Genomic DNA, 24,715 nt, shown 5'->3' with positions numbered 1-24,715 from the left:
TATTATTTATTATTAAACTGCTCCCCCTATCCCTGGGCAACATTCCAATGAGATAAGCAAATCTCTTTCTCCTGGAAGAGAAATTATACATTTTGTTAACCTTCAATTACCATCAGTAATCTAAAGATGGTAAGTACACACAAAACATGATACAGATATCCCCAGTCCTAACTCATCAATAATCGTTTGTATCAATCTAATTCCTCATAACTAATCCATAAAACCACTCAAAATTCCTCGAGTATACAATGATTATGTTTAATTGATTACCCTTCAGATCATATCCTCTTTAAATCTCACAATGATTATTGAACCCCTAAATCTGCTCCATGTGATCCCATATCAAATGATCCATTATCGTTTATTTTGATCAACACCTTAGGAAAATCTGTTTCCCCTTCTATTGTTCCTGTCACCCTTCTTAATGTCATATGTAATACCTTGCTAAAACCAAGTATAGAGTTTATTTGTTATAATTCATTGGTATTAGATTTAAAAGGTGATCGAATAGCTCCTGATTTGTAATGTCATTAATGCATTTCTTTTGAAAAAATTTACAAGTGAATAGGTTGGTTTACTTTTAAGTTTAAGTTTCCCACGTATCTCATTAAAGTTTTGACCAATGAGGTAACTTGTTAAATTGTGGCCAATGGGAGAGTGGACTGGTTGCTGGGAAAGAAAAGAGAGGGAAAAGGTTGAAAGAAAGGAGAGGAGAGACGTTAGTGGGGTTGGTGAAGGAAAAACGACCAAAGGAAACGATAAAGAGAAAACAAAACCATACCTACAGAGTGTTTTTTTGAAGGGAAATCCTGATTTTATTTCTATAAGAGAGTGTTTATTATTTCGTTAAGAAAGACCTAGTGGAGACTGAAGCTGCCGTCGCATTGTGGAGACATTCGACATCCTAGAGGTTAGCCTAGCATCGTGCAAGACTTGGAGAGAATTGCTTGTGATGATCAACGAGTTCGGGTTTCCAACGGATGTCTGTTTCTGCTACCGAGTACTGGCTGCATTGATAGCTGTGTTCACCTGTGGATCTTGTGAGGACACCTGCACGGAACTACTATATTTTGCTGAGGCATTATCTACAAGTAGTGAGTAACTACACATGTGGGGTGGACTTCGGGACTTTATGTATGTCGTCATTTTTTTATGAGCTCCAATGCGAGCCCAGGGTTTAAGCAAGCTTGCGAATAATTTGGACATGGGTTGTGGAAAAATCATTGGTGTTTATTTCTTTTATTTCTTTTGATGTGATACATTGAAAATGTGATCAATATAGATCTTGAACCTTATGTCTGTTGTATTGGTGGAGTCATTTACTGTTTCATTTAATGCATGGGAAAGCATATCCTTATAATAATAACCAAGTCTATAATCATTCTATCTGAAGTTAATACCCTATTTGTCATTCACCCTAGCAAGTTTACAATAGGGATTCTTATTGGAGATGTCCTTCTCACCTAATATCCCATGGTGTTCAGATATTCTAAATAAGGTAATATTGTGAGAGTCAAATTCGAGCCTGTGTCAATGGCTGAGGTTAATGTGGTGTGGGAGTCAGGCGCAGGACACCGAAGCTTAGTCCAACAAAGTTTACTAGTGCAAACCAAAGCACAATACACTGAACGGCCTCAACAATAAACAGAGGCAAGCGATTACGCAAACTGTGCGTAAACCAAAAAACAATAAACATTGAAAAACACGCAGCACAAACGGACAGGCGAATAACAACACACAAACTAACCAACACCAAACAGGCAACTTATAGGACACACAATTAGACACAAACGGACACAGGTGCAACAGACAGACAAAAGCAATCAAACATAGAAACATTCAACGGTGGCAGCTAGTACTCCTGGGACGACGAACGCCGAAGCCTGCCCGAACAAGGAGGAGGAGCAGCCTCGGCAGAATCCGTGACAGTACCCCCCCCTTGACGCGCGGCTCCAGCCGTGCGCCGACCCCGGCCTCGGGGACGGCCAGGAGGACGCGGACCCGGGCGCGTGGGATGACCACGGTGGAACTCAGTCAGGAGGGATGGATCTAGGATGTCCCTCCTAGGCACCCAGCACCGTTCCTCCGGACCGTACCCCTCCCACTCCACGAGATACTGGAGACCACTCATCCGGCGTCTCGAGTCCAAGATGGTCCGGACCCTGTACGCCGGAGCCCCCTCGATGTCCAATGGGGGCGGAGGGGTCTCTCCTATCTCATCTTCCTGGAGTGGACCAGCTACCACCGGCCTGAGAAGAGACACATGGAACGAGGGGTTAATATTCTTATAATCAATAGGCAGTTGTAACCTGTAACACACCTCGTTCAATCTTCTCAGGACTTTAAAGGGCCCCACAAACCGCCGACCCAGCTTCCGGCAGGGCAGGCGGAGGGGCAGGTTTCGAGTTGAGAGCCAGACTCGATCTCCCGGTGCGTATATCGGTCCCTCACTGCGGTGGCGATCGGCGCTCGCCTTCTGTCGACGGATGGCCCGCTGCAGATGGACATGTGCAGCGTCCCACGTCTCCTCCGAGCGCCGAATCCACTCATCCACCGCAGGAGCCTCGATCTGGCTCTCGTGCCATGGTGCCAGAACCGGCTGATAACCTAAAACACACTGGAAAGGTGTTAGATTGGTGGAGGAGTGGCGGAGAGAGTTCTGTGCCATCTCTGCCCATGGGATATACCTTGACCACTCCTCCGGCCGGCCCTGGCAATAGGACCTCAGAAACCTACCCACATCCTGGTTGACTCGTTCTACCTGCCCATTGCTCTCTGGGTGGTAACCCGAGGTAAGGCTCACCGAGACCCCCAAGCGTTCCATGAACGCCCCCCAGACTCTGGAGGTGAACTGGGGACCTCGGTCAGACACTATATCCTCGGGCACCCCATAGTGCCGGAAAACGTGGGTAAATAGGGCCTCAGCGGTCTGTAGGGCAGTAGGGAGACCCGGCATTGGGAGGAGACGACAGGCCTTGGAAAACCGATCCACAACGACCAAAATAGTGGTATTCCCCTGGGAGGGGGGAAGGTCTGTCGCAAAATCCACCGAGAGGTGGGACCATGGTCGTTGTGGAACGGGCAGGGGATGTAACTTTCCCCTGGGCAAATGTCTAGGCGCCTTACACTGGGCGCACACCGAGCAGGAGGAGACATACACCCTCACATCCCTAGCTAACGTTGGCCACCAGTATTTCACGCTAAGGCAGTGCACTGTCCGGACAATACCTGGATGTCCAGAGGAGGGTGATGTATGAGCCCAATAAATAAGGCGGTCACGAACCTCGAGCGGAACATACGTCCGCCCCACCGGACACTCTGGGGGAGTAGGGTCGGTACGCAGTGCCCGCTCGATCTCCGCATCTACCTCCCACACCACCGGAGCCACCAGACAAGACTCCGGCAGTATGGGAGTAGGCTCAATGGACCTCTCCTCTGTGTCATACCGCCGGGACAGGGCATCTGCCTTACCGTTCTGGGACCCTGGGATGTATGTGATCTTAAAAACAAACCGGGTTAGGAACATGTTCCACCTAGCCTGACGAGGGTTTAGTCTCCTAGCTGCCCGGATGTACAAAGGATTGGAAGACTGAAGGAGCATTCATTAACCCGTATGGCATGACGAGATACTCGTAATGACCCGAGGTGGTGCTAAATGCTGTTTTCCATTCATCCCCCTCCCTAATGCGCACCAGATTGTACGCGCTCCTGAGATCTAACTTTGTGAAGAACCGCGCTCCGCGTAATGACTCCGTCATAGTCGCAATCAGAGGAAGAGGGTAACTGTACTTAACCGTGATCTGATTGAGACTACGGTAATCAATACACGGGCGCAAACCCCCGTCCTTCTTCTTCACAAAGAAGAAACTCGAGGAAACCGGGGAAGTGGAGGACCGTATGTATCCCTGTGCCAAGGACTCGGCTATGTAAGTCTCCATAGCCACGGTCTCCTCTTGAGACAGGGGATACACACGGCTCCGCGGAAGTGCCGCTCCTGTTTGGAGATCTATCGCACAATCCCCCTGTCTATGAGGTGGTAGCCGTGTTGCCCTCGTTTTGCTGAACACAAGTGCTAAATCCTCATATTCAGGGGGAATGCGCATTGCGGGCACTTGGTTCGGACTCTCCACCGAGGTCGCCCCTAAGGAAACACCTAGACATCTCCCTACACACTGGGCAGACCACTCCATAAGAGCCCTCTGTTGCCACGCAATGGTAGGATCATGGGCGCTTAACCAGGGAAGCCCCAACACCACGGGATATGCAGGAGAGTCGATCAGATAAAACTGAATGATCTCCTCATGACCCCCCTGCGTCGTCATCTTAAGTGGTGCTGTGACTTCTCTGATCAACCCCGACCCCAGCGGCCGGCTGTCTAGGGCATGAACAGGAAAGGGGGCTTCTACCGGCCGAAGGGGAATTCCTAACCTATAACAAAATTCACGATCAACAAAGTTCCCAGCTGCGCCTGAATCTACTTGTGCCTTATGCTGGGAATGAGGTGCCACCTGTGGAAATCTCACAGGTATACACAAGTGACCAACAGAGAGCTCTGGGTAAGTGGGACGCCTACTCACCTGAAATGACTCCCCAGTGCGTGACCTGTTGTCCCCTCTCCCAGGAGACCCTCCCCAGCACCTAGCCGCAGTGTGTCCTCCACGGCCACAGTTGGTGCAGGGGACGGCCCCCCTCGGGTTCTCTCTCCTCCTCTCCCTAGCGCCAGCACCCCCGAGCTCCATAGGAACCGGCTCGGAGGTGCTGGAGGGTGGAATGGACGACCCCCACTCGGGACGTCCGCGGGTAGCCAGCAGGGTGTCGAGACGGATGGAAATGTCCACCAACTGGTCGAAGGATAGGTTGGTGTCCCTGCAGGCCAGCTCACGACGAACGTCCTCTCGTAGGCTACACTGGTAATGGTCGATGAGGGCCCTCTCATTCCACCCCGCATCCGCCGCTAGAGTCCGGAACTCCAGGGCGAACTCCTGTGCACTCCTCTTCCCCTGTCGGAGGTGGAACAGACGCTCCCCCGCCGCCTTCCCCTCAGGTGGATGATCGAACACAGCCCTGAAGCGGCGGGAGAACTCTGCGTAGGTGATGGTGGCGGCGTCTATTCCCCTCCATTCGGCGTTGGCCCACTCCAACGCCTTGCCGGATAGACAGGAGATGAGGGCGGAGACGCTCTCGTATCCCGAGGGTGCCGGGTGTATGGTGGCCAGGTAGAGTTCCACCTGCAGGAGGAACCCCTGACACCCGGCCGCAGAACCATCATATGCCCTCGGGAGCGAGAGCCGAATGCCACTGGGTTCCGGTGTTGGGAGAGGAGGACTGGCCGATAGTGATGGTAAGGTGTGCGAAGGCGTGGGCACCTCTCCCGTAACCAATCGGCGCAGCGTGTTGGACACCTCGTTCATGGCGGCCCCAAGTTGCCGGATCATGGTGTCTTGGTCGCTGATCCGATCCTCCAGTGACTTGGGGGCCGCCGCTGCTCCTGCTGACTCCATGTTGGTGTGTTGTTCTGTCAATGGCTGAGGTTAATGTGGTGTGGGAGTCAGGCGCAGGACACCGAAGCTTAGTCCAACAAAGTTTACTAGTGCAAACCAAAGCACAATACAATGAACGGCCTCAACAATAAACAGAGGCAAGCGATTACGCAAACTGTGCGTAAACCCAAAAAAAATAAACAGAGAAAAACACGCAGCACAAACGGACAGGCGAATAACAACACACAAACTAACCAACACCAAACAGGCAACTTATAGGACACACAATTAGACACAAACGGACACAGGTGCAACAGACAGACAAAAGCAATCAAACATAGAAACATTCAACGGTGGCAGCTAGTACTCCGGGGACGACGAATGCCGAAGCCTGCCCGAACAAGGAGGAGGAGCAGCCTCGGCAGAATCCGTGACAGCCTGGTGAGAGGGTTACACATATTTCACTCATTTGCCAATATAGCCCTTACTTCATATAAGTAAGCAGTGATATTTTATTCCAGGCATCTATAAAAAAAACAAAAAACATTGATACGTTGTCTCCTACTGTCACTTAACATATACTGTAGGGGATTTCCCTCAATCTTGGGAAAAATAAATAAAAACACAAAACTCCCCCCTCAGAACACATCAGATAACTCCACGTATCATTAAATTCACTAAACCTATAAATAACAAACCCATAACCACCTTCCGGTAATCTACTGATTTAAACCTGTTGCATTAATTTATTAAAATATAAACCTTTTGTTTAATAAATCCACTGTTTGCATTGAACACATCTCTGTCTCTCTAGGTATTGACTAATAGTCTCACTGTCTCCCTGCTTACACTCGTGGACTTTGGAGAAGTCGGCATGTCTGTGATAATATTCTCTCAGATTATCACAGAGTTGTGCCAATTTATCTCCATAAGCCCCTCCTTCTGCCCACTCTAGAACCCCTGTATTCAGCTTAAAGCTGGCGGTCAGCCCTTCCATATCTCTTCTGAACTGGTGTACCCCCGTCTTAGGGTGGAGTATCCCTTCCACTGCTCTCACTACATCTCTCTGCTTCGTTTACTAAATCCTGGCATTAGTAAATTCTATCCACACACCACAAAAAAACTTTTTTTTTTTTTTTACACAGGAAACCCTGTACCATCTCTTTTGCTGACTTTCCATCTAACATTACTTTTCAACATTTCTCAAATCTAATTTCCTCTGTTATCAACTAAATTATAGCCACCTCTTATGAAACCCCCAATCTGTCATTGTTTAGAATACAGCAGATATACAGTGGGGAGAACAAGTATTTGATACACTGCAAATGAATTACTTAAAAATCTGGATTTTTGTTTTAGATTCCGTCTCTCACAGTTGAAGTGTACCTATGATAAAAATTACAGACCTCTACATGCTTTGTAAGTAGGAAAACCTGCAAAATCGGCAGTGTATCAAATACTTGTTCTCCCCACTGTAGGTAACTGTCCTTTCTAAGTAGGCTACAAATAACACCAAACACATGCCGTAGTTGACCAGCATATATTGAATTTATCTCCATAGTATTCATATCCAATGTAGTGATTGACGTTCCTTAATGGAAACCCTAAATTGGCTTTGTACAATATTATATTAATTATGTCTCACCCATGACGTATGTCTACATTTGGGTGAGCAAGTTAATATATAATTATTATTCCAATTATTATTTTATGACGTCTCTAGCCTCTCATTCAAGATGGAAAATCCCCATCATCAAATATACTCCCAGCATAACTTAAAAAAACAAAACAGACTGTGATTTCCAGGACACTGTCCCTTTGTTTCTGGCCTCACTATCTCCCAGAGAGTTGGCCCTCCCTTAAGTTCTTTCCCAATCTGCTCTTGGTAAACTGCAAACATTTTATTGCTTCTGGTTTCATAGGGTATTGCTTCTGATATGGCCTATGATTAGATTTGGGTATCACCTGTACTGGAATTACCCCTTTTATTAATCCTACGTCTGCTGGACCCCGGGACCACAAATGCTCTGGAACTTCTTTTAAGTCTGACTCCTGTTGTTCTGTCAACAGGTATTCCTCTCCTCAGTATCTGCTATTCTCATCTAAATGTACTATCTGTGGATGGGCTGTGTTGATCGCCACTCACAATATTGACCCAATCAGTGATCCTCTTACCCTTGGATACCCACTGGCCCATGTCTTTCCAGTCCTCTGCTGGCTCCTTTGCTAGGGACACATGTGGGCTCCATCTTTCCCTGAACTTTGGGGCCCTAGTTCCACCTCCACTGCTGCGTGGGTGTTGTCATAGTGAAACCATTTCAAGGCTATAGTCCTTTCTGTGGTTTTAAATAATGCTTCCTCATAGATTGCATCTGGACCTGGGTGTTGGTTATACCAGAGAGTACAGTGTAGGTCATCGGGGGACATTTTAGTGGGGCCTGGTACTACATCATCAGCAAGTTCCATCAAGGTTGGGGGAATATCAGTTATTCCCCACCTTAACAAATCTTGCCTATACCAATAACATGGCTCCCCTTCCCCACAGACCACCATATTGTCTCTGACTATGTGTACTTTCATTCCCCTCTCAGTGGAAATGACGACCACATTCAATTTAGTCATTACATCACGTCCTAGTAAATTTACCGGACACAGCTTAGATATCAGGATGGGTATGGTTGCCTCTCCTCCTGATTGGTCATGTTTTAGGGTTATTGGGGCTGATAACCTTTCAATAAATTGATGACCAGAGGCAGATCGCACTATGATTTTCTCCCCATCAATCCTGACTCCATCTGGCTTGTCTGTTGCACAGATTGCTGTCCTGCAGGCTCCCGTATCACAAAGGAATTTAATTTTCTTACCCATTACTGTCAATGTCAAATAAGGTTTCTGTTCCTGTTGAAGTGCTAAGTCAATAGTAGCCAATTCAAACACCTCACAATTTGGATCAATGGGTTCCGTAGTCTCCCCCTCACTAGAGTCTACTCTTTCTCCCTCAAGGACTAGTCAAGCCTTATCTTCCTCACGCTCAAAGCTGGGAAATAGACGTCTGTTAGGCTTCTCTCTTTTTTCTTTCTTTCCTTTTCCTTTGGGTTTGCATTGAAAAGAGTTATGGCCTGTCTTACCACAGTATCTGCATGGGGCCTCACACTCTCTGGCGAAATGCCCTCCTTTGTTATAGTTGAAGCACCGACCTCCCCCGCTGTAGCCTTCACTTTTCCCTGTGTTTCTGCCTTTACATGCTATTTCCCCAAGAGTGGCCATTAGGTACTCTGCTCCTTTCTGCTCTTCCTTGGCTCTGTCCTGTCTGTTATTCTGCTCATGATGAATTGCATATCGTTTAACCTCAGCTAGCGATGCCACCCACCAAAGTCCTTTTAATGGTTCTGCTTATCTCTGGTCTCATTCCACTGAGGAATGCTAACTTTAATTGCTGATGTTGGGGCGTATAATTCCCCTGTCTCTGGTCTGGTTCGGTATGCCACTGTTTGCGTTAAACACATATTTAACCCTCTCTAAGTACTGGCTGACAGTCTCACTATACTCTTGTTTACACTCATGTGCTTTAGAGAAGTCTGCATGACGATGGTAATGTTCTCTGAGGCTATTACACAATTCAGTTATTTTCCCAACATACTCTCCGTGATCGGCCCATGGCAAAAGTGCCCTCTGGGCATCCCCTGAAACCCACTGCCCTCTAACGGCAGCCCAAACCTTACTATTCCTGTTTTGGGGTGGGTCATTCCTTCTACTGCTCTGGCCACGTCCTCTGTGTTCATGGCCTGTCTGCTAAATGGCATATTATTATTATTATTATTATTATTATTATTATTATTACTGTATACATCTAAGGTTGCTGGGGCCCCTTTCATTCCCCGCCAATAGATTAGGTAAGGCTATCAGTGGGTACTGGCCCCCTCCTACTCTCTCTCTCTCTCTCTCACTGCTTCTTTCTCCTTTACACACCTTATGTATATGTGTAAGCATGGATTCGAGTTTATCTGCGTCCAGACGTCCCTCAAAACCATACCTCTCCCTCCACCTGGTTACATCATGGAGATTTCTTCTATCCCTGGATTCCATAAATCTCTCATCTCCGGTTGACCCCGGGACCTCCTTGGAGGGTTTGCTTCCCATATTGGCAGGACTCTTTGATTGTCCTATACCCAAAACATTGAAAAATTACTTTATGGCTTTTACCAAATTCCTGATATTATTATTATTTTTATTTATTTATTTTTTTCCACCTTTATTTAACCAGGTAAGCCAGTTGAGAACAGGTTCTCATTTACAACTGCGACCTGGCCAAGATAAAGCAAAGTAGTGCAATAAAAACAACACAGAGTTACATATGGGGTAAAAAACATAAAGTCAGAAATACAACAGAAAATATATATACAGTGTGTGCAAATGTAGCAAGTTATGGAGGTAAGGCAATAAATAGGCTATAGTGCAGAATAATTACAATAGTATTAACACTGGAATGCTAGATGTGCAAGAGATTATGTGCAAATAGAGATACTGGGGTGCAAAAGAGCAAAATAAATAACAATATAGGGATGAGGTAGTTGGGTGGGCTAATTTCAGATGGGCTGTGTACAGGTGCAGTGATCGGTAAGGTGCTCTGACAACTGATGCTTAAAGTTATTGAGGGAGATAAGAGTCTCCAGCTTCAGAGATTTTTGCAATTCGTTCCAGTCATTGGCAGCAGAGAACTGGAAGGAATGGCGGCCAAAGGAGGTGTTGGCTTTGGGAATGACCAGTGAGATATACCTGCTGGAGCGCAGACTACGGGTGGGTGCTGCTATGGTGACCAATGAGCTAAGATAAGGCGGGGATTTGCCTAGCAGTGATTTATAGATGGCCTGGAGCCAGTGGGTTTGACAACGAACATGTAGTGAGGACCAGCCAACAAGAGCGTACAGGTCACAGTGGTGGGTAGTGTATGGGGCTTTGGAGACAAAACGGATGGCACTGTGATAGACTACATCCAATTTGCTGAGTAGAGTGTTGGAGGCTATTTTGTAAATGACATCGCCGAAGTCAAGGATCGGTAGGATAGTCAGTTTTACGAGGGCATGTTTGGCAGCATGAGTGAAGGAGGCTTTGTTGCGAAATAGGAAGCCGATTCTAGATTTAACTTTGGATTGGAGATTCTTTATGTGAGTCTGGAAGTTGAGTTTACAGTCTAACCAGACACCTAGGTATTTGTAGTTGTCCACATACTCTAGGTCAGACCCGTCGAGAGTGGTGATTCTAGTCGGGTGGGCGGGTGCCAGCAGCGTTCGATTGAAAAGCATGCATTTAGTTTTACTAGTGTTTAAGAGCAGTTGGTGGCTACTGAAGGAGTGTTGTATGGCATTGAAGCTCGTTTGGAGGTTTGTTAACACAGTGTCCAATGAAGGGCCAGATGTATACAAAATGGTGTCGTCTGCGTAGAGGTGGATCTGAGAGTCACCAGCAGCAAGAGCGACATCATTGATATACACGGAGAAAAGTGTCGGCCCAAGAATTGAACCCTGTGGCACCCCCATAGAGACTGCCATAGGTCCAGACAACAGGCCCTCCGATTTGACCCACTGAACTCTATCTGAGAAGTAGTTGGTGAACCAGGCAAGGCAGTCATTTGAGAAACCAAGGCTATTTAGTCTGCCAATAAGAATGCGGTGGTTGACAGAGTCGAGAGCCTTGGCCAGGTCGATGAAGACGGCTGCACAGTACTGTCTATTATCAATCGCGGTTATAATATCGTTTAGGACCTTGAGCGTGGCTGAAGTGCACCCGTGACCAGCTCGGAAACCGGATTGCATAGCGGAGAAGGTACGGTGGTATTCGAAATGGTCGATGATCTGTTTGTTAACTTGGCTTTCGAATACTTTATTTACTTGGAATCTCACCTTTATTTGAATTGAGATTACTTCCAACTCTCTAATAATTGTTTTTGTCACTTTAACTGAGTTGTTAGGTATTAAATAATTTTACAATTTAGCTTTTAATGATTTATTCGATCTTTAATTAATTTCTTATGTTTCTTCCTCAAAATAGTCCATTTATAATGACTTACTTCCTCACACAACCTATTTTGGTCCCTGTTTTTGGAATGTATTCTTAGATGTGACTTTTGAGCAAATATTAAGTCTCACACAAGATTATTGGTTAACACTACCGGCAACTTGGAGTTTGTACTAAGACAAATTACGGCTCCAGTTTCATGGAATGAATAGAGTTACTGCTAACCTACAGTTGTTTGTGACGTATAATATTCTATTTCTCACACATGCTATTTTAATTCCTCCTGGTGTACTTTTGACAACCCTCTTTCATATTGTCTCAACACAAGGCTAGTTTATGTTCGGTAATGGCCTCTCTACCCGGAGTCTATTTTGGACCCCCCCTTACCCCCCCCACCCCCCCGTCTTCTAAAAACGGGCTACCGGGATGTCGATCCCTTTGTGGATTATTGACGGAACCTCACTACAGCAAATTTTAACTCCATAAATCCTTACTGCAGGTTACAGTTCAATTCCCCCAAAATCCAATGAATAAAGATTACTGACCTTATTCTTGTAGCTGGGACTCAATTTGGTTGGATCTCGTCACCGTTCCTGTCGTGAACCAGTTCACCGCCGGCCTGGATTAACCCTCAATCTTAGAGGTCAGGACTTTATCCCACGGATTCTAGATCCGCCCGTGCACGGTTTCGGGGTTCCCTGGGACGACAGACAACGGGTGTTGAGATCCGGCTCGAAGGACCAAGCTGTTACGTGAATTTCTATCCCAATGTTTCAAAAATGAACTTACTACTCAGTCTGTATCCCAGAGGTTGGAAATCTCTAATAATCAGACCAAGCAGCCCAGCATACAATCATCAGGCTTTATTAATTGAGAACGTTCTAAAACAAAATGGCCGTACAATCTTTTTATATGCACACGTCAGAGAAAAAAAAAATCCCTCCCCTCTTTAGGCGGGCTGTAGTTTTCCACTGTAAAACTGCTCTCCTGACCATCATGTCACACACACACACACACACACACAAGCCTAACAGTTTCTCTACTCCCTAAATTCCTCAGTTATCAGTTGCCTATCGACAGTTCTCCTTGTCCTTTGTTGTCTGGCCTAACTCTTACTCACATTGTGTCACGGTTTCGGCCGAGGCTGCCTCTCTCCCTTGTTCGGGCAGGCTTCGGCGTTCGTTGTCTCCGGAATACTAGCTGCCACCGTTGTATGTTTCATGTTCGTTTGCTTTTGTCTGTTTGTTTTCACACCTGTTCTCGTTTAGCGTAATTAGTGTCCTATAAGTTTCTCGTTGTGTTTGTCTAGTGTTGTGTGTTATTGATTTTGGTCTGTCGTGTGTTGGGCTTATTTTCGCCCTTTCGCTCGGTTGAGCTTTCCTCCACTGCGTTGGAGCGTTACGCACCTGTTAGTGCGCTTTTTGCTATTTCGCCTTTGTGCGTATTTTTGCCTTCGGGCAAGTGTTGTCATTTTTCCTGTTTGGAGATTTACTAAAGTTGTTTGGACTATCCTTCGGTGTTCTGCGTTTGATTCCACCACTACACCCACCTACAGCACGCGTGACAGAATAACACACCAATAATGGAATCAGCAGGAGCCGCAGCAGCCCAGACGACGCTGGAGGACCAGGTCCGGGAACAACGGGACCAGATCCTGCAGATGGGGACCGCACTGCAGGAGGTGATCACCACCATCCGAGGCTGAGGAACGCCTCCACCGCCACCCTCCCTGCCAGCACCATCGGCCAGTCCGCCCATTCCCGCACCGGAACCTCGAGGAGTCCGACTCTCGCTCCCGAGGGCCTACGATGGAACCGCGGCCGGGTGTCAGGGATTCCTTCTCCAGGTGGAGCTGTACCTGGCCACCGTGCACCCGGCGCCCTCGGGACATGAGAGCGTGTCCGCCCTGATCTCCTGCCTTTCCGGGAAGGCATTGGAATGGGCCAACGCAGAGTGGAGGAGGATCGACGCGGACACCATCACGTACGACGAGTTCTCCCGCCGCTTCAGGGCGGTGTTTGACCATCCCCCGGAGGGGAAAGCGGCGGGGGAGCGTCTGGTCTTCCTCCGGCAGGGGAGGAGGAGTGCCCAAGAGTTCGCCCTCGAATTCCGTACTCTAGCGGCAGATGCAGGGTGGAATGATCGGGCTCTCGTCGATCACTACAGATGTAGTCTACGAGAGGACGTCCGTCGGGAGCTGGCTTGTAGGGACACCAGCCTCTCGTTCGACCAGTTGGTCGACATGTCCATCGGGCTGGATAACCTACTAGCTACCCGCGGACGTCCCGAGGGGGGTCCGTCCATTTCACCCTCCAGCGCCTCCGAGCCGTGTCCCATGGAGCTCGGGGGCGCTGGCGCTAGAGAGAGGAGGGGTCGGCTTACTAGGGGGTCCATCCCCTGCACCAACTGTGGTCGGGGAGGACACACCGCGGCTAGGTGCTGGGGATGGCCTCCTAGGGGAGAGGACGACAGGTCCCGCACTGGGGATTCCTTCCAGGTGAGTAGGCGCCCCACTCACCCAGAGCTCTCTGTTGCACATTTCTGTATGCCTGTGAGTTTTCCACAGGTAGCACCTCATTCCCAGCATAAGGCGCTGGTAGATTCAGGCGCGGCTGGGAATTTTATTGATAAGAAGTTTTGTTTAGCTTTAGGGATTCCCCTTCTTCCTGTTGATGTCCCGTTCCCCGTTCATGCCCTAGATAGCCGTCCGTTGGGTGCGGGCTTGATCAGGGAGGTCACTGCGCCACTTAGGATGTGTGCGCAGGGGGGTCATCAGGAGATGATTCAGCTATTTCTGATTGACTCTCCTGCGTATCCGGTGGTGCTGGGCATGCCCTGGTTGAGTACCCATAACCCATCTATTTCGTGGCAGGAGAGGGCTCTGATGGAGTGGTCTGCCCAGTGTGTGGGTAGATGTTTAGGCGTTTCCGTAGGGGCTACCTCGGTGGAGAGTCCAAACCAGGTGCCCGCATTGCACGTTCCCCCTGAGTATGGGGATTTGGCTATTGCGTTTAGTAAGTCGAGGGCGACGCAGTTGCCGCCCCATAGGCAGGGAGATTGTGCGATAGACCTCCAGGCAGGAGCTGCGCTCCCACGGAGCCATGTGTATCCTCTGTCTCAGGAGGAGAAGAAAGCTATGGAGACTTACATAGACGAATCTCTGAGACAAGGATACATACGGCCTTCCACTTCCCCTGCGTCCTCGAGTTTCTTTTTTGTGAAGAAGAAGGATGGTGGTTTGCGCCCGTGCATCGATTACCGTGGTCTCAATCAGATCACGGTGAAGTACAGTTATCCACTCCCGCTGATTGCGACCATGACTGAGTCCTTGCATGGGGCGCGTTTCTTCACTAAATTAGATCTCAGGAGCGCGTACAACTTAGGTGCGCATCAGGGAGGGCGATGAATGGAAGACAGCCTTTAGTACCACCTCGGGCCATTACGAGTATCTTGTCATGCCATACGGGTTGATGAACGCTCCGTCAGTTTTCCAATCATTCGTGGATGAGATCTTCAGGGACATGCAGGGGCAGGGGGTCGTGGTGTACATAGATGACATTCTCGTGTACTCGCCTACCCGTGTCGAGCATGTGGCCCTGGTGCGCAGAGTGTTGCGGAGGCTGGTGGAGCACGACCTGTATGTTAAGGCAGAGAAGTGTCTGTTTTTCCAGGAGTCGGTCTCCTTTTTGGGGTATCAGTTGTCTGCGTCAGGGGTGAAGATGGAGGTAGACCGGGTGTCAGCCGTGCGTAATTGGCAAACACCAACCACTGTGAAGGAGGTGCAGCAGTTTTTGGGGTTTGCGAATTACTACCGGAGGTTTATCCGGGGTTTTGGACAGGTGGCAGCTCCCATCACGTCTCTCTTGAAGGGGGGCCCGGTGCGTCTGCAGTGGTCTGTCGAGGCGGACAGGGCATTTGGGAGGCTGAAGGACCTGTTTACCTCGGCTCCAGTGCTGGCGCATCCGGATCCCTCTTTACCATTTCAGGTAGAGGTGGACACGTCTGAGGCCGGTATTGGAGCCGTGCTTTCACAACGGTCAGGCGCGCCACCTAAACTCCGCCTCTGTGCCTTCTATTCCAAGAAGCTCAGTCCGGCGGAGCGAAACTATGACGTAGGGGACAGGGAGCTGTTAGCCATGGTACAGGCCCTAAAGGTGTGGAGGCACTGGCTTGAGGGGGCTCAACACCCTTTCCTCATTTTGACGGACCACCGTAACCTGGAGTACATCCGGGCAGCGAGGAGGCTAAACCCTCGGCAGGCTAGATGGAATATGTTCTTGACCCGGTTTACATTTAAGATCACGTACATCCCTGGGTCACAGAACGGTAAGGCAGATGCGCTGTCTCGGCGGTATGACACGGAGGAGAGGTCCGTGGAGCCCACTCCCATACTGCCGGAGTCGTGTCTGGTGGCACCGGTAGTGTGGGAGGTCGATGCTGAGCTCGAGCGGGCGTTACGCACCGACCCTAGTCCACCACAATGCCCGGAGGGTCGGAGGTATGTTCCGCTCGAGGTTCGGGATCGATTGATCTATTGGGCTCACACGTCACCCTCCTCTGGACACCCGGGTATCGGCCGGACAGTGCACTGTCTTAGTGCCAAGTACTGGTGGCGCACGTTGGCAAGGGATGTGAGGGTTTATGTTTCCTCCTGCTCGGTGTGCGCCCAGTGTAAGGCGCCTAGACATCTGCCTAGGGGTAAGTTACTACCCCTGCCCGTTCCACAGCGACCATGGTCCCACCTCTCGGTGGATTTCCTTACTGACCTTCCTCCTTCACAGGGGAATACCACTATACTGGTCGTTGTGGACCGGTTTTCTAAGGCCTGTCGTTTGCTCCCCATGCCGGGCCTTCCTACCGCCCTGCAAACTGCCGAAGCCCTATTCAACCATGTGTTCCGGCACTACGGGGTACCCGAGGATATTGTGTCTGATCGAGGTCCCCAATTTACCTCCAGAGTCTGGAAAGCTTTTATGGAGCGGTTGGGGGTCACGGTGAGCCTCACCTCGGGTTACCACCCGGAGAGTAATGGGCAGGTGGAACGTGTGAACCAGGATGTGGGTAGGTTTCTTAGAACATACTGCCAGGACCGGCCGGAGGAGTGGGCAAGGTACGTTCCCTGGGCCGAAATGGCCCAGAATTCCCTACGCCATTCCTCCACTAACCTAACCCCTTTCCAATGTGTGTTAGGGTACCAGCCGGTTCTGGCACCTTGGCAGCAGAGCCAGATCGAGGCTCCTGCGGTGGATGAGTGGGCGCGGCGCTCGGAGGAGACATGGAACGCTGCACACGTCCACCTGCAGCGGGCCCTCCGACGTCATAAGGCGAGCGCCGATCTCCACCGCAGTGAGGGACCGGTGTACGCACCTGGTGATCGAGTCTGGCTCTCTACCAGAAACCTGCCCCTCCGCCTGCCCTGTCGGAAACTGGGTCGGCGGTTTGTAGGGCCATTTAAAGTCCTGGGAAGGTTGAACGAGGTGTGTTATAAATTACAACTACCTGTTGAATATAAAAGTATTAACCCCTCGTTCCATGTGTCCCTTCTCAGGCCGGTGGTAGCTGGCCCACTCCAAGAAAGTGAGATCAGGGAGACTCCTCCGCCCCCATTGGACATCGAGGGGGCACCGGCGTACTCCGTGAGGTCCATCTTGGATTCGAGACGTCGGATGGGGGGTCTCCAGTATCTAGTGGAGTGGGAGGGGTACGGTCCGGAGGAGCGGTGCTGGGTGCCGAGGAGAGACATTCTGGACCCGTCTCTCCTGACGGAATTCCATCGTGGGCACCCGACGCACCCTGCTCCGCGTCCTCCGGGTCGTCCCCGAGGCCGGAGTCGGCGCACGTCTGGAGCCGCGCGTCAAGGGGGGGGTACTGTCACGGTTTCGGCCGAGGCTGCCTCTCTCCCTTGTTCGGGCAGGCTTCGGCGTTCGTTGTCTCCGGAATACTAGCTGCCACCGTTGTATGTTTCATGTTCGTTTGCTTTTGTCTGTTTGTTTTCACACCTGTTCTCGTTTAGCCTAATTAGTGTCCTATAAGTTTCTCGTTGTGTTTGTCAGGTGTTGTGTGTTATTGTTTTTGGTCTGTCGTGTGTTGGGCTTATTTTCGCCCTTTCGCTCGGTTGAGCTTCCCTCCACTGCGTTGGAGCGTTACGCACCTGTTAGTGCGCTTTTTGCTATTTCGCCTTTGTGCGTATTTTTGCCTTCGGGCAAGTGTTGTCATTTTTCCTGTTTGGAGATTTACTAAAGTTGTTTGGACTATCCTTCGGTGTTCTGCGTTTGATTCCACCACTACACCCACCTACAGCACGCGTGACACATTGCTAAATAGTAACACAATGTCATATTCTTTACTGGTCCTACACTCACACATTCTAACACATTTCACACAGTTTCAGGGTGTAATAATTAGTCATTAATAATTAATCTATCAAAATGTGTAACTACTTCATATATCTTTAGCTATGACTGGTTTCATGTGTTCATCCATGTCTGAATCAGCTGTTACTGTCCTTGTTGCAGTTTCTATCCATGGAGGTCTGATCCCTCAAAGCAGATCATGTTCCTGGTGGATCTCCTGTCTCAAGCACCAGAGTGGGAGGAGCAGACAGGAGAGAAGACACTGAAGCTGGTATCATCAATGTGGACTTAGAGCACCTTTCCTTTTCTCAGTGGAGACAATTCTGAACAGAGTGATTTCCTGCTGGATCTGTACTCACATGTGAAGGACTATGAGACTCAAACAGGCAGGAGTGTCCTTCCAGCATTACAGCCAGTTTACCAGTCAGCTCCTGCAGTCTGGTCCATAGAGCTCTCAAAGAGAAAGGCCTCCCTCCTCCTAGAAGTGCTGAAACTCCACCCAGAGAAGAAACCAGTAAAGCTGAAGGGCTGGTCAGATGAAGAGAGTGAAGTGAGGAGTTTCCTTCAGTGTCTGCCCTACATCTCAAAGCTGAGGTGAGTTTTTTTTCAGAGATGTGTCATATTGTACCAGCTATTTATCTTGTTAATAAGACATCTGTTTATCCAAATCACTCCATTAGTCTTTTTTTTGCCATTCTGCCATGTAAACATTATTATTTGTCTGTGGGTGATTCCTCTGCATGACTTAACCAGAGAATCTAGGATAACATGTAGTAACAATGTTTATCTGTCTTCTCATTCAGGTTGTTTGTTGGTTATGATAAAGAGGCCTGGTCAGTTCTGTCTAAACTCAGTGTTGCTGCAGCTGAGTATGATACAGAGACAGGAGAAAATATCTTAAAGACATTATCCTCCATGTGCAGATACACATATGATGATGATGATGATGATGGTGATGATCCATTCAGAGAGAGTGATTTCCTGCTGGATCTGTACTCACATGTGAAGGACTATGAGACTCAAACAGGCAGGAGTGTCCTTCCAGCATTACAGCCAGTTTACCAGTCAGCTCCTGCAGTCTTGTCCATAGACCTCTCAAAGAGAAAGGCCTCCCTCCTCCTAGAAGTGCTGAAACTCCAACCAGAGAAGAAACCAGTAGAGCTGAAGGGCTGGTCAAATGAAGAGAGTGAAGTGAGGAGTTTCCTTCAGTGTCTGCCCTACATCTCACAGCTGAGGTGAGTTGGATCAGTACAGTTACATTTACATTTACATTTTAGTCATTTAGCAGACGCTCTTATCCAGAGCGACTTACATATATATATATATATATTTTTTTTATACTGGCCCCCCAGTTCAGAGATTGTAGTTGTCTGTCCCTGTATTTCCCTTTAGAGAGGATGCGTTTAGCTTTCTGCAGTAACTTAATAAACTAAACAGACACATACCGTTTAAAAAGATGCAATCTTACTTCGTGGTCAGGATTTTAAGGAACAATTTAAGTGGATGATGAGTTTAGAAAGATAGTCATTGTATTTTAACCGCCATAATGTGACCATCAGAAATTAAAATATCTCTCACATATTCATATATTTGTTGTTTAACTGTTCTTGCAGTTTTCCTCCACCACAGGATCAGAGAAGATCCCCTGAAGAGAGGACAAAGAGAGAGAAGATATTCCTACTGAATCTGTGTCTTCAAGCAGCTCTCCATGAGAGAGGAACCATACAAACAACTGTAGAGAAACTGTTGCCGCTGTCTAAAGTATTTCACAGTCAGAAATGTGTTCTCCTGCTGGATCTGTACTCACATGTGAAGGACTATGAGACTCAAACAGGCAGGAGTGTCCTTCCAGCATTACAGCCAGTTTACCAGTCAGCTCCTGCAGTCTGGTCCATAGACCTCTCAAAGAGAAAGGCCTCCCTCCTCCTAGAAGTGCTGAAACTCCAACCAGAGAAGACACCAGTAGAGCTGAAGGGCTGGTCAGATGAAGAGAGTGAAGTGAGGAGTTTCCTTCAGTGTCTGCCCTACATCTCACAGCTGAGGTGAGTTGGATCCGTACAGTTCAGAGATTGTAGTTGTCTGTCCCTGTTTTTCCCTTTAGAGAGGATGCGTTTAGCTTTCTGCAGTAACTTAATAAACTAAACAGACACATACCGTTTGGAAAATATGCAATCTTTGTAGTCAGGATTTTAAGGAACAATTTAAGTGAATGATGAGTTTAGAAAGATAGTCATTGTATTTTACCCACCATAATGTGACCATCAGAAATGCATATCATAACTTTGTGTTGGTGAATCTGGTAACATCTATACTCAGATTTCTTGACATAACAAATGTTGCATTACTAAATGTCACACAGATATTGTGAATTTTTCTTAAAGTTTGTGATGCTAGAAATTTGTCCTTTAGAAATCTTGTGAATTTTTTCTTAGAGATGTTTTGTAACATGAAACCTGAAGGTTTATACTCAGAATACCTAATCTAATCAAGGTATATTAGTGTTTTATATTTCATTAATCTTTAACAAATGTTGTTCTTCCACTTTGACATTACAGAGTATTTTGAGTAATTTCTTGACAAAAACATTCTAATTGAATCCATTTTAATTCCAGGTTGTAACACAATAAAAAGTATGTAAGGGGATTGAATACTAATGCAAGGCACTGTATGTACAAACATTGCTGTAACTTTAACCTCATAGTCATTGTATCATGTCAAAGTGCTGGAGTACAGAGCTAAAACAACACAAAATGTGTCACTGTCCCAATACTTTTGGACTGTCTCCTAAATGTCTGATTTCATGTCCCCCCCATGTTTTGCTGTTTCAGCTGTGATGATGACAGGTTCTTCCAGAGGGTGTGTGAATCCGTCCCTGTGAGGTCCAGAGAGGAGGACCAGCAGTTGGCCTCTCTCCTCCAGGCCTTGGGCTCCACCCTGTCACTGGGAGGAGAGTTACCCAGGAAAACCTGCAGGTCTGTGGGGAGAGTCCTGGGTCTCTGTGCCTCCAGAGTGGACCTCACTCTTACCCCCAGCAAGATCTCTCTCCAAGGAGCCTTACTTATTGTGAGACATGAGTCAAAGCTACACAAGCTCAGGTATGTTCAGTAAGACAGCTTTTACAGGTCTATTGAATAGTTTATCTTCCTATTGAGCATTTTATCTGACAAGGTTTCTCTGTTTAAAGTGACTTGAGTTTTGTATTTTCATTCCAGGCTGAATGTGGGCATGGCAGTGAAACTGTCCAGACTGGTTAGGAGGACAGGGAGAGGTGCTACTCCACTGACTGTCCCAGAGCTCTCCCTGGTCCTAAAGAGCAACCAGCCACCAGAGAGAGTGTTATCCAGGGCTCTGAGTAGTGTGGCATCCCTGCTGAGACTCTGGAGGGTTCAGTGTCTGGACCTGACTGACTTCTGGATCCAGGGTCACTCTCTCATCACACTGCTGTGTCACCAGGGACCTCTCTCTCTCAGGTCAGTCCGAAGCTGATGTTTTTTAGAAGTAGAAATAGGAACTTCATTCATGTGTTTTTCTTCATATTTCTGACTGCCTTTATGTTCCAACCTCCTAGACTGAACTCAGACACTCTGCAGCAGCTGACTGTAGTTGTGTATGAAGCTCAGGACAAGGACTTGACTCAGTGGTTCCTGGAGAAGGTTGGTGGAGACCTGACCTCCTGCAGGCTGGACCTGGAAGTGCTTCTCTCTCTGCTGCAGCATTCAACCCACAACATCACTGTGGACCTCAGGAAGAACAGGCTCCTAGAGAAGAACATCTCAGATCTTCTCCCCTTTCTGGGAAGGGTTATATTCAAGAGGTGGGAGAACTTCTTTCTCTATTCAGACTTTCTAGAAAGAAGAACATAACTATTTATATCCAGTGACATGTTGTTCTGAGTGATCCTCTGTAATATCATTAGGGTTTTATTCAAGAGGTGAGAGATCTTTATTCAATATTTATAGACTTTAATTATTAATGTCCTATCCAGCCAGTTGTTGCTATGTGAGTTATCCTTTATGAAACCTTGACATAACCACAACAATCCATTCTCCATGTTTGTTCAGGTCCAGTTCCAGCTTTGTAAAGTCCACCATCAGACAGATCTATGACAGCAGAGCCAGTGACTGTGTGTCCAGTTTGTTGAGGTCTTCAGACCATTGGATCAACCTGAACAGCAGAGAGCTGGACAGAGTGGACTGTACTGCTCTGTGTTTTACCCTGCAGCACTGCCACCAAGTCAAAGTCAACCTGCTGTGGACCTCCATACCACCGGGGGAGATAGAGAGCATCCTGCCTCTTCTGGACAGAGTCTCCCAACTCAGGTTTAGTTGGCTCTCTTTAACCCTGCTAGAATTGATATGAGGCTTTCCATTTTCTGACTGATTTAACCACTAACCCTAACCTTAATCTAATGCACTTAACCTTAACCTCACCTAGGGGTGGAATTGAAGGGGAACGCCTGGGAGTTGACATGACAAACAGAGTTGTAGTGTGTTTATCAGTGGTTTAATGTGTGATGGTGTTTAAATAAGTCTCTGTCTGTCTCTCTCGGTCTCTCTCTCTCTCTCTCTCTCTCTCTCTCTCTCTCTCTCTCTCGCTCTCTCTCTCTCCCTCGCTCTCCCTCGCTCTCTCTCTCTCTGTCTCTCTCTCTCTCTCTCTCTCTCTCTCTCTCTCTCTCTCTCTGTCTCTCTCTCTGTCTCTCTCTCGCTCTCTCTCTCTCTCTCTCTCTCTCTCGCTCTCGCTCTCCCTCTCTGTCTCTCTCTCTCTCTCTCTCTCTCTCTCTCTCTCTCTCTCTCTCTCTCTCTCTCTCTCTCTCTCTGTGTCTTTCTCTCTCTCTCTCTCTGTCTCTCTCTCTCTGTCTTTCTCTCTCTCTCTCTCTCTCTCTCTCTGTCTCTCTCTCTCTGTAGTGTTGACAGGAGGTTACTGCTGAGTTTCCTCCAGTGCTGTGCTGCCTCTCAGATCCAGCAGGAGGCACCACCACCACCACCAACAGCAGTATGGTTGCTCAGGTCTCTGCACTACAGGCTGGACTTCTCCTGCTCCTCCTCTGTGGACCTGTCAGCTCAGGACCAGGAGGAGGCTCTGTGTCTGACCACTGACCACTGCAGGGCCATCACCTCTGTTCTGAAGCAGAACCAACACAGTACCCAGCTGGTCCAGAACCAGGTGCAGATCATCCTAAGAGACTGTGAGGTGGAGGACAGAGCACTGAGGGAGCTGCTTCCCATCCTGCATATTGTCAAGCTGAGGTTAGACACACAAAGACAAACATTTAACCAACTAGTTCATCAGTAGGAGTTAGACCTACTCTGTGTCATAATGTTATCTCTGCCTCTTGTCCTGTCAGCCCCAGCAAAGCTCTGCTACGTCAGCTGCTGGACCTTGTGTGTGAGTGGATTGAAGAGGGGGTGCTGAGGCACGCAGAGTCCCTGTGCAGAGCCCTGGATGGAGAGCTGGACCTCAGTGAGACCAGGCTGGACCAGAAGGCCTGTGGATCTTTGGCCCTGGTTCTGGAACACTCAGAGGGGCTGTCAGAACTGGACCTCAGCCACTGTCAACTCACAGACCACCACCTACAGGCCCTGATCACACACCTGCACAAAGTACAAGTCCTGGAGTGAGTGGCTTTCACTGTGTGTGTGTGTGTGTGTGTGTGTGTGTGTGTGTGTGTGTGTGTGTGTGTGTGTGTGTGTGTGTGTGTGTGTGTGTGTGTGTGTGTGTGTGTGTGTGTGTGTGTGTGTGTGTGTGTGTGTGTGTGTGTGTGTGTGTGACTACATGACAAATGCCTGATCACTCGTGTTCTCTCTCTCTCTGTCTCTCTCTCTCTCTCTCTCTCTCTCTCTCTCTCTCTCTCTCTCTCTCTGTCTCTGTCTCTCTGTCTCTCTCTCTGTCTCTCTCTCTCTCTCTCTCTCTCTCTCTCTCTCTGTCTCTCTCTCTCTGTCTCTCGTTCTCTCTCTCTCTCTCTCTCTCGTAGCCTGAGTCACAATGACATCACTGATGCTCTGACTGACAAAATACTCCAACTGGTCTCCACCAACACTTCAATACACACCGTACGGTAAGGGTGTGTGTGACGGTGAGCAGAGCGTGTGTGAGAGATCATATGGGTATCTCTGTTGCTGGGAGCAACTGTTGGAGGATGGAGATCTGTTGTCTAATGTTCTAATAATGATTAATAATAGTAATGTTCTTCTCTACAGACTCTTCAACAACAGAATCCAGGACAGAAGACCCTTCCTGACAGACAAGAGGTTTGAGATCTGGTGAAGATAATGTTGTATAATGACAGTATAATGTGATCAATGTATATAAAAGGCTGGTTCAAAATCACACTGATTGATCTGAGTCCATAAAAATAGTCTTAGGGACAGGAATGTATCATCTGGTGGACAGACGTCTTACATGTGTTGTCACTCAGGTCCTTAAAAACACAGGAACATGTGTATTATAACTGTAGGATAGGAATATGTAGTTTTATTTACCACTAACAGTTGATACGTCTGTACTGTCATTAAGATCCTTAAAAATACAGGAACATGTGTATTATAACTGTTTTTTTATGTATTGAACTACCTTTACTTTGTTGAAGCACCTTCAATGTTGAGTCTCATAGCAAAGGGTCTAAATACTTACGTAAATAAGGTATTTCTGGTTTTAATACATTTGCAAAAATTTCTAAAAACCTATTTTGCTTTGTCATTATGGGGTATTGTGTATAGATTGATAATGAAAATGTGTTATTTTATCCATTTAAGGCTGTAACGTAAGAAAATGTGGAAAAAGTGAAGTGGTCTGAATACTTTTCGAATGCACTGGTACCAGTTTTGAACTAGCTTCAGGATTCTATATATTGGTACCAGTTTAGAACTA

General features: G+C 47.8%; 1 protein-coding gene across 1 annotated transcript in view; it reads left to right on the top strand.

Annotated features, from left to right (window-relative positions):
* LOC311120742 (uncharacterized protein) overlaps nt 1–24,483 on the top strand; it is a gene marked incomplete at its 5' end in the record, with an annotated part of 33,702 nt that extends 9,219 nt beyond the window's left edge. Inside the window, 8 exons of the mRNA XM_084195317.1 lie at nt 20,677–20,943; nt 21,061–21,318; nt 21,417–21,662; nt 21,910–22,167; nt 22,753–23,094; nt 23,193–23,462; nt 23,820–23,903; nt 24,046–24,483. Of these exons, the coding sequence (XP_084051443.1) occupies nt 20,677–20,943; nt 21,061–21,318; nt 21,417–21,662; nt 21,910–22,167; nt 22,753–23,094; nt 23,193–23,462; nt 23,820–23,903; nt 24,046–24,112 (1,792 nt within the window). The 3' untranslated portion in view covers nt 24,113–24,483. The remainder of the gene's footprint in view (nt 1–20,676; nt 20,944–21,060; nt 21,319–21,416; nt 21,663–21,909; nt 22,168–22,752; nt 23,095–23,192; nt 23,463–23,819; nt 23,904–24,045) is intronic.
* Between the last annotated feature and the right edge of the window lie 232 nt (nt 24,484–24,715).

Source organism: Coregonus lavaretus (assembly GCF_964263955.1).
Source record: "Coregonus lavaretus genome assembly, contig: HAP1_SCAFFOLD_1482, whole genome shotgun sequence".
In the NCBI taxonomy this organism is placed as follows: Eukaryota; Metazoa; Chordata; class Actinopteri; order Salmoniformes; family Salmonidae; genus Coregonus; species Coregonus lavaretus.
Note: the sequence above shows the minus strand (reverse complement) of the source record. Positions and strands in the feature narration are given on the sequence as shown.